Source organism: Perca fluviatilis, chromosome 2 (genome assembly GCF_010015445.1).
Source record: "Perca fluviatilis chromosome 2, GENO_Pfluv_1.0, whole genome shotgun sequence".
Classification (NCBI taxonomy): domain Eukaryota; kingdom Metazoa; phylum Chordata; class Actinopteri; order Perciformes; family Percidae; genus Perca; species Perca fluviatilis.
The window spans coordinates 34,079,607-34,089,865 of NC_053113.1; the positions used below are offsets into that span (position 1 = coordinate 34,079,607).

Genomic DNA, 10,259 nt, shown 5'->3' on the forward strand with positions numbered 1-10,259 from the left:
ATTTAGCACAGTAAAAAAAAAAGTTTACACCACTTTACACATTATACATTTTGCATAAACATTTCCCTGTAGTAAGTCTGACATATTTGATATCTAAACTAGAAACTAGAAATGGGCTCTGTGCTTATCCGTACAGCAGTAGTCTGTAATGATGAGTCAAAAGGGTCTGTGGGACCGAAAACATTAAAGGTCCCATGGCATGAAAATTTCACCTTCCATTTCTAAGTAGATAGTGAAACAACTAAATGGATAGTGGCTGATAATCTCAGGCTGTGTTTGTTCATAAGAGATTAAAACCTGTAGGTAGGTGTTAATTCAGCACGACATAAATTCTGAAATTCAACCAGAGTAGAGAAGCTTAAAAAGGGGCTACTGTCATCTCTAAGGTGATGTTCTCCAAACACAGGTTCTACACTGTCTCTGGCTGTTTATAACAGTTTGGAAAACTCATAGCCGAGTAAGATTATTATGAGTCAGATCAATCATATTTAATCTAAACATACTTTATTTTTTTAATAACCACCCATCATTTGCTGCACTATACCAGCACCAGAGAGAACCCATTTAATTCTGTGACTGTCTGCACTGATTGAGTTGTGTAGACAAATACACTACTTCCCTTCAGATGTAACTGAAGTTTCCAAAGACTAGATTAAAGGTCCCATGGCATGAACATTTCACTTTATGAGGTTTTTTAACATTAATATGAGTTCCCCCAGCCTGCCTATGGTCCCCAATTGGCTTGAAATGGTGATAGGTGTAAACCGAGCCCTGGGTATCCTGCTCTGCCTTTGAGAAAATGAAAGCTCAGATGAGCTGTTCTGGAATCTTGCTTGTTATGAGGTCATAACAAGCAAGATTACCTCCCCTTTCTCTGCTTTGCCCGCCCAGAGAATTTGGCCCACCCATGAGAGAGAGTCATCATGGCTTTCAAACGAAAAAAGTGGCAGTTGGTCAAGGCTGCACCCCCACCCTCCACCTTGCCCCGCCCTCTCTCCTCCTCAATAGCTACAGACACAGAAATGGCACATACTAAGGAAAGCTCATTGTGGGACTGGCTCTAGTGGCTTCAATTCTGCACCAAGGCTGAATTTCTGGAAAGAGACTTCAGATACAGTATTAGGGGACCAGTAAGGCCTATATAAAAGCATCCAAAGAGCACCATGTCATCGGACCTTTAATGCATCACTAATGTGATGGCTGGAGACAAATACACCAAAACTGACAAGTGTGAACATTGCTGGAGTCCAAACAGACTGTCAGCGTGCCAAAAAGTTGCAGCATTTTGTCAGACGGCTGTAGTCCTAAAATAACTTACTAAAGTAGTGCAAATTCTGAAAGACCATGAAGCAAGACAACAAGAAAAGCTGGCACCCTCGTCTTAGTCTCTTGTGGTTTGTCTGAAGACACTCAGAATGCAAGGATGAGCATGCAGGGATGAGTCAACAGAAGCTGTGTGTGTGTGTGTGTGTGTGTGTGTGTGTGTGTGTGTGTGTGTGTGTGTGTGTGTGTGTGTGTGTGTGTGTGTGTGTGTGTGTGTGTGTGTGTGTGTGTATGTGTATATGTGTGTCTTCATGAGAATGGGGACCCATACTAATAATCCTTCCACAGACAGTAGAGTCAACCACAAATCAATGGGGATAAAAGAGAGTGACACAGAGGGAATACGAGAGTGGAGGAAGGACAGCTGGAACCGAGACACACAAAGGAGGAAAGCAGAGAAGAAGAAATGATGGGAGAAGATGTGATGAGGATGAGGAAGCAGGGCTGGGGGATGGGGGAAACTTACGGGTCTGAGCGAAGCCACTGAAGAATAATGCCCGTTGTACAGTACAGGACCGAACCTTGTCTCCGTGGTAACCGGCTGAGAAAGAGAAACAAATACTTGACATTTCCGAAATGACACAAATTAAGACGAGTATAAAGGGAAGACAAAGGTTACCAGAATGAGTCTCAGGCTATTTCCCTACATTTGTGTAGGTGACTGTTAAAGACTACATTATTGTTCGTATATTTCCACCCTCCTTTTCCACAGGATTCCACACACTTGATTTGATTTCTTTATTTTTTTAAGTTGGTTGCTCAAAGATTATTTCATAGCAGCAATCTGTTGATGTTCAGCCTGTACACAGAAGTGCACATAAAGCTGAGATTGATGTTGCTATAAAATGTTGCTGATACAGAAAATGTAATTGGTTGAAACAGGCGTTTAAATTCTCTTTAAATTTTGCACAAGTATTAAGTGATGAAAAGTTCTTTTCATTGAAGAGCAATCGTGAAATGACTTCTCATTTATTTTAATGCCAAACAAAGCAGAAACTGCCTCTCATATGACACATCTGAAAAAAATACATTTCAGTCCGGAACACTCTTGTTATTTATTGCAACAAATGGAAATACAGTTGGGTTTGCCGCTAATGGCTGCACTCTTAATGATGCTCCCTTGAGTAGCTAAACAGCATGCTAAACCAAAACAGGGGAGGGCCCAAAGCAAAACATTAAAACCACAGACAAAGGAGTGGAAGCGTTGCCGGGTCTTTCTTGTATTCAACTACAGGTGCTCTTTGGATATTCCGGGTGCACTGTATTTATACCTCTTGTGAGAGGCTCATTGCATGAGTGGGAAACTGATCTCAATTCCAAAATTTGTAAAAATGCTCCTTCAAAAATAATCCAAAAGCACTCTGAAGGTGTTGTGCAATAATTAAAATGCCTTTATTTTACATGGCAATGTATTTTTAAATCGAAAATAATATAATGTCCGCAACACTGCTTTAAACTCCCATATATGGGAGTTTAAAGCAGTGTTAGCGTACAACCTGATTTTATATTTTCATTTGTCCTGCACCTGCCAGAAGGTGGGATGTGCACACAGTTACTTTTATAAATGTATTTTTAAATGACTAAAAATTTCTTCAACAGGGTCATTGTCTGCAGTAACCGACACACCTGAAAAGGTGGCTCTCCACCCATGTGCAAGCTTATTGGTAAAAAAACAAAAACAGGAAGTGGCATATCAATAGAAAAAGAGAAGAGGGACACAAACTATCTAAGATTGACCTTTTTTTGTGTATACACACATAGTAAATTAATCTATAGACTGCTCTGTATTTTCCAGTTCATGACTTCAGGAATAGATTAACAACAAGATCACACTGAACATTATTACTTCCATATTAAAATGTTTTTGAAGGAGACATGCATTTTTACAGATTTTGGAACTGAGATCAGCTTCCACTCATGCAATGAGCTCTTCACATGAGGTACAAGACATTGAAGTTAGGACTCTGGCAGGATGCAGCATTGATGTAGCAGGGATCACTGAGTCAGAGTCATATTTAAATGGGCTGCCTTGTGAGAATGGGCTGTGATTAGTGTGTGACTGATAGAAATGATAATTCAATCAGCGGGCGTATGACTTCCGTGTCCTGCATGAACTAACGCGACGCTTCATTTCACTGACAACTGAACCACATTAAAGGCTTAAAGTGTGACATTTCCAAAAAAAAGTTGGGCTAACATAAGGAGAAATAACACTAACAACAATAATATATATGTTTTTACGAAGCACTTTTTGAAACTGGGCTAAAACGTGTTTTACAACATTAATACACAAAGTAAACTATTAAATAACAAAAGCAGTGAAAGAAGCAAATAAACAGTCGGCCTAATAAAACTATAATGATAAAAAGATTAAAGATCACCAACAGCAATGATACAACAGCATATATAACATGTGAACCATAGAAGCCAATTTATATTCATTAAGACTAATTAGGGAGTGTCAAACCTTTGACGATGTAAAAATATTTATGCACACAAATTCTTTTTTCACACCTCAGTTACTGTGCTACCTCGAGGTCGCAGGCAAGTCCATATGTGACTAAACCATTTGAGAGACTCTTCGATCATGCATTGAAAATATTGGGCCAACCAGATCACGGGGGGTGGAGGGGGTACAGATGGCTGTGTCTTGTGCGTTGATGTCCTTTATGTATTTTAATGTGGCAATGTTTAATGTTTGTTTTTATGGCCGTTTAAAAGCCCTTCTAGGGACGGGCATTGGAAGCATCTGTCCCTATTCAACTTTTGTTTTTGTAAAAGAAAATCGCAATACTCAATACTATCGAATCGCAATACTTCTAGAATCGTACTAAATGAAAATCGCAATACAAAAATTGAATCGGCACCCATTGTATCGTGAAAGAAGAATGAATGAAAAGAATTGAATCGGGACAAAAACATATCGTCCCAGCCCAAGTAATCAAGCATGTTTATTATAAATAGCAAATTGGGCCTCAATTAAGCCCCTATTCCTCACACTCTCACGGTACAGTTTTCTATACTGCAATACCACGTGGCGGAGGTTTGCTGAGCGGAGGTTATTTGATTTATCACAAATTAAATTTGTAAAATGCCCCATATAAGTACAATCTTGCAAATACATTTTGTCACAGGGACTTCCATACGCAGCCTCAAGGTTAGGTAATAAAGCAGCATCAACCTTAAGGCTCTCATTGGGTCAGTTGTTATTGTAATTTAATGGTGCGTATCCCTGAAAGAGGTTTTCAATTAAATCAGCAAAAACCAGTTGACACTCTATAAGCATTCAGCTTTTAGGGCCCAAAGAACAGTTGCCTGCTTCGCCTGGTTGGGAATCCAACCTCGCCCATACTGAAGAAGGTCCAGTCACCTTCCATTTCTAAGTAGATAGTGAAACAACTAAATGGATAGTGGCTGATAATCTCAGGCTGTGTTTGTTCATAAGAGATTAAAACCTGTAGGTAGGTGTTAATTCAGCACGACATAAATTCTGAAATTCAACCAGAGTAGAGAAGCTTAAAAAGGGGCTACTGTCATCTCTAAGGTGATGTTCTCCAAACACAGGTTCTACACTGTCTCTGGCTGTTTATAACAGTTTGGAAAACTCATAGCCGAGTAAGATTATTATGAGTCAGATCAATCATATTTAATCTAAACATACTTTATTTTTTTAATAACCACCCATCATTTGCTGCACTATACCAGCACCAGAGAGAACCCATTTAATTCTGTGACTGTCTGCACTGATTGAGTTGTGTAGACAAATACACTACTTCCCTTCAGATGTAACTGAAGTTTCCAAAGACTAGATTAAAGGTCCCATGGCATGAACATTTCACTTTATGAGGTTTTTTAACATTAATATGAGTTCCCCCAGCCTGCCTATGGTCCCCCAGTGGCTAGAAATGGTGATAGGTGTAAACCGAGCCCTGGGTATCCTGCTCTGCCTTTGAGAAAATGAAAGCTCAGATTGGCCGATCTGGAATTTTCCCTTTATGATGTCATCAGGGGAAAAGTTACCTCCCCTTTCTCTGCTTTGCCCGCCCAGAGAATTTGGCCCGCCCGTGAGAAAGAGAGAGACATCGTGGCTTGAAAACGAGCGAAGCATGGCAGTTGGTCAAGGCCACACCCCCCCCTACAAATCACAATTGCAGTAACTTGATGCAACTAAAGAAAATAATAGCACCACATTAAAAGATTTAGAAAATTTACAGTGAGCACCTTGTTATTTGCCCCATTTCTTCATTTTTCTGTCCATCTTTTAACCTCTCATCTGTTTCAGTCTCAATTCATATCACGGCTGGATTGCCTCTTTTCCTCCCCTCTTACTGCATCCATCCCATTCTCTCTTATACTCTATTGTATATAATTCACTTGAGATCGCTGCACCCTCTCATCTCCTGGAACGGTCTGCATATCGCTCAAGTGTCTACCCAGCTTTATCCATTTCTTTCAATGTGCATGCCTGGCCTCAGATGATCATTCCCATCTAATATATTTCCTGTCCTTCAAAAAAAAAATGTTTTCTGTGGTATTAATTCATCCCATATGGTTCCCTTATCAATGTTAATTTTGCCCATTCATAAAGAAAATAAGACTATGCACAGTCTTGATACATAAATAATTGCAGATGTATGGACACACAAATAAATATACATATATAGATACATGACCTTTTTTCTAAAGATAAGGAATGAAACATGATGCTTGCCTGTTATTTAAAATAATGGAGCATTTCTGTTGGTTCCTTAAGCAATAAACCAATTGCTGAGACACAGCGCCTTCATTTTAGTGCAACATATGTTTGAAGAAACTTTCTCACCTCTGCAGGCGAATTTGGTAACCACAAGAATTTCCATTCCCAACACTTTCTGCCCTCTCTGCTGCTACACGCTCTGCTACCTGAGAGGAAGCACACACACACAAAAACTTTTAGCAACACAATTAGCATCGTGAAAAAAAAGCCATCTAATTTGCATGACAGATGCAAGAAAATGACAGATGCAGTGCACGTCACCCACATTACATCACACACCTTAGCAACCACATCTACCCTTCAGGATGCACACGGCAACAGACAATCCAACAAAGTCAGACACGAAAACACAAAGACATTACATACCGAGATGGCGCTGATGCGACGCGGCTGCGTGCAGACCACACGACACATTGAGCCCACGCCTCTATTGATGTAGTCATCTAGGATGAACTGGGTGACCTGAGTTGTCTTTCCGCACCCCGTTTCCCCGCTCACCACCAGGACGCGGTTCGAGTTGATCAGTTGCACCAGCTCCTGAGGACGGAAAGATGGAAGCAGGTGAGAAGAAGCGGAAGGACTAATAAGATGAGTAAAGGGGTGATTGACATTTCAAATTTAAAAAAACAAAACTTCCATCTAGCAGAAGTGTGATTCGTGATGAGGATGAGCGTACTTGCTAATTAACTAATTCATTTTAGTAAAAAATGAAGAACGTACCTCTTTTTTCCCATAGGATGGTAGTTTTTCCCTGAATTTCTGGAGGACAAAGAAATTAGCAAACATTTGTTAACGTTGAATAAAATCAATAAAATGAAGAGCAGCCGCATAACTTTATAACGTGATCATGGGAACAGTTTTTACAAACCGAAACATTTCTTATTTAAGTCTTATAACCACAGATAATCACAGATTCTATGTAATTCAGTAAGTCTTAAGTGACACAGTGGAATAATACATTACAATATTGTGATACCGTGATTAACCTGCTATTAAAAACATTTAACATTTTTTTGCACAACGAATATGATGATAATCCTGTAATTACTGAGATATAGTTATCTCCGGCGGAGGCAACCGTGGACATTTTTAGATAAAAATGTGTGTGGGTGTGTGTGTGTGTGTTTAAACTTGATACTAATTTTCATGCTAACCAGCATTTCTTTGTACTTTGGATCCGATTCCTTGCTCTGCAGATCCCTCTTTAAGCTTTCATCCAGTGAACTGTTTCTGACTACTTCCTGAAATAAGAACTCCAGGTCCTTGTCTTCCCTTCTTAGTTTCTCTTTCTCCTCCTCCTCCTCCTCTTCTTCTTCATCCCACGCCTCTGGAGGCTCATCTTTAACAACTGCTGGAGAGAAGTAACTAAACAAAAACATGACAGAGTAAATATTCACAATATAGGGATCCCGAGGCAATATTGGTTGTTCTGTGATTGTGGCACGGAGTACCATCAAATATTAAAATGTATTTTTGGAGCAAGTCACATCTCTTTTAGCATGCATCCCATTTGCTTGCAAAGTTACCGGTGTGATTTGTGAGTTGCTTTTTTCTGGCCTGGAGTAACTTCTTCCTCCTCTTCCTCAGATTTGAACTCAATCTTCTGCTTTTCCTCTTCAGACACATCCCCGTCAAAGTAACTGTATGCACAAATTTTGAGACATACTTGTGTCAGCAGTCACAGCTGACAAAATAACTTCAGACCCTTTGATCCTATCTAGCTTTCCCATGTTCTTTATTGGAAGCTTGAAATTACACTGCAAGTCTCAAATGGAAAAGCTATGCAAGCTGTTCTTACCAATGACCACTGCTATTGGCAGCTGTCCGCCAGCTGTCAGACGTAGAGGCTCTTGCATCCATGCCATCTCTCCAAGGACCAGGCTGATCATTTTGGACAGAGTTAAGCAGCTTGGTAATGTGCTGCTCTCTGGCCTCATCCATCTGGACCACTGCCCGCTGCACACAGACATGGAAAAGGGAAAAGTTCAGTCCTAGCCTTGCAGTTAGCCAAACCAAATGTGACTCCAGGGCTTGGTTTTAAGCACTGTTATTAGAGTTTAACCACATTTCTTTTTATCCCACTGAAAACTCCCACTGAATCCCTCTGAAACTGTGAAATCTGTGTTAGTTATTTTGGCATTTCAGTGACAGCTCAGGAATGTCATGCTCCTTTAGCACTGTTACTTCTAATGCAACATCTGTGCTATATGAATTTAAACAAATTATGTCACCCATTCAAACCCAGTTAATGAAATCAACAATTGCAAGTGTGCCTTTGTTTAGGTCTACCCACTAAATTGATAAAGAGACAAGGTGTGTCAGGATCTGGCTGGCATACCACCCATCTGCAGGGTTTTGCCCACAGATCAGTGTGCACAATTCTGCACATGCAGTGAACTTTGTGCTTTGAACCGAATTAAAATCAGCCTTATGCCACACTCTTTGCAGTTAACACCTGAGTCCAGCCCTACTTTCTAGCAGAGGTTAAAGCGCATCGAGGAAGGAACTGTCACCTTCTCTGTAATTTTAGTTATCTGTGCTGAAGCTCCTGCTTCTGTTTCGACTGACAACCTGCCCTGTTCAACACGATGCGCAATAGCATAACGTTACAACCAAACACAATCCATACCGATCTGCGGTCAGCCTGTTTCCTCCTCACGGCTCCGTATCTTGCGTACCACAGACCAATCTCACGTCCCTTCAGGTGTGGAGGAGGACGGTCCCGTTGTCCGCCTCTCCCTCCACCACCTCGGTCCTGGTCAAAGTCGGAGCTGTGTCCTCTTGAACCTCCTCCGCCTCCTCTGTCCCATCTTTCTCTGCTTCCATCTCGGTTCCCTCGACCTCCTCTTCTGCCTCTTCTCCCTCCTCCACCGCCATATCCAGAACTCATGCCGCCGTCAGAAACAAGCGGTGGTGGTAGCACCAGATGCTACAACGCTGTCAGGATATCAGTTAACGGAACGTTAACTAGTAAGTAACGTTAGCTACTCGCTAATGCTAACGTTGCTTAGCTAGATGTGTTGGATGGACTTCTGGGCCAGAGACTGAAGTTAAACATACAAGGCTACACCTACGTAGCTACTGCATTTCTTGATAGCTAGCTACATGTATCATTTAAATCTGGGTTCACTCGTTAACTCGTCAAAATACAGCACTTCGGGTTTCTTGTTTCCATCCAGCAAGTCGCACAGAAATGACGTAAGAATGTTTTGCAGCATGACATTGTCGTAGCGCTCTGTGATTGGTTATCCTCCCTCCACTCACTTTTCTCAAATTATTCACAATTAAATGATAAATTGTTTGGGTAAAAATCTTCTGTGCAATCTTCAGTAGATGTGGTGGTATATATTTTTTCTTAGACATATAATTTTGATAATCCACAAGCAAATGTGGCTATATTAAAAGCTTATCTAGAAGCACAACATGAATTACTCTAAAAATTTAATTAAAAGTCCCATCTCCTTTGCTTCAGATGTTGCATTTGTACACTAACAAAATGTATACTAATGTAAACCTCGTTGACAGATAATGTAATAGCAAGATCATTAGAGCTGCTGTGATTGTCGAGTTGACAGTAGTTGATATAGGCGTGATCCAAATTAGAGCCAAATGTTTATTATTGCCTTTTACTTCAAAAGTAAAAGATCTCCATTTTAAAAGAGTTGATACTATACTGATGTATTCCCCATTGATCACTGTCAACAAAAGATATATACAGTACCAGTCAAAGGTTTGGACACACTCATTTGAATGAGAAAGTGTGTCCAAACTTTTGACTGGTACTGTAGGCCTACTGTATATTTTTTGGAAACATTTTTTTGGCTGGATCTTTGTTTTTTTACCCCATACTAAAAAACAAACTGAAAATTGGTCATATGTATCATATGCTTTGCAGAGTCTTTATTCTTCATGTAGGACAGGAAGGTTGAATATCTTGTAAACAATTAAGTCTTGGTCTCAAAATATTGTTTGCTAAAATATGCTTTTATAAGTCATCTCCTGCATTTAAAGTAATGTCCTATTGTGAAAATTAGTACACCCAATTTATTATGTATTATTTTTCTATTTTATTTTCTTCTAATTTAACATGGATTTTCTATCAGCATGTTTATCTGGTGTATTGCATTATACCACTGTATTGTGGTGCCTGTTTGACTTCTGTACACAGATCATCAGACCA

At 40.1% G+C, this 10,259-nt stretch overlaps 1 protein-coding gene across 1 annotated transcript in view; it reads right to left on the reverse strand.

Moving 5' to 3' along the window:
- The window catches only part of dhx36 (DEAH (Asp-Glu-Ala-His) box polypeptide 36), a 33,609-nt gene extending 24,322 nt beyond the window's left edge, over positions 1-9,287 (reverse strand). The window contains exons 1-8 of the mRNA XM_039823433.1: positions 8,709-9,287; positions 7,878-8,035; positions 7,606-7,719; positions 7,234-7,444; positions 6,800-6,838; positions 6,446-6,616; positions 6,146-6,225; positions 1,790-1,864 (exon numbers count right to left, since the gene is read on the reverse strand). Of these exons, the coding sequence (XP_039679367.1) occupies positions 1,790-1,864; positions 6,146-6,225; positions 6,446-6,616; positions 6,800-6,838; positions 7,234-7,444; positions 7,606-7,719; positions 7,878-8,035; positions 8,709-8,969 (1,109 nt within the window). The 5' untranslated portion in view covers positions 8,970-9,287. The remainder of the gene's footprint in view (positions 1-1,789; positions 1,865-6,145; positions 6,226-6,445; positions 6,617-6,799; positions 6,839-7,233; positions 7,445-7,605; positions 7,720-7,877; positions 8,036-8,708) is intronic.
- Positions 9,288-10,259: the final 972 nt, after the last annotated feature.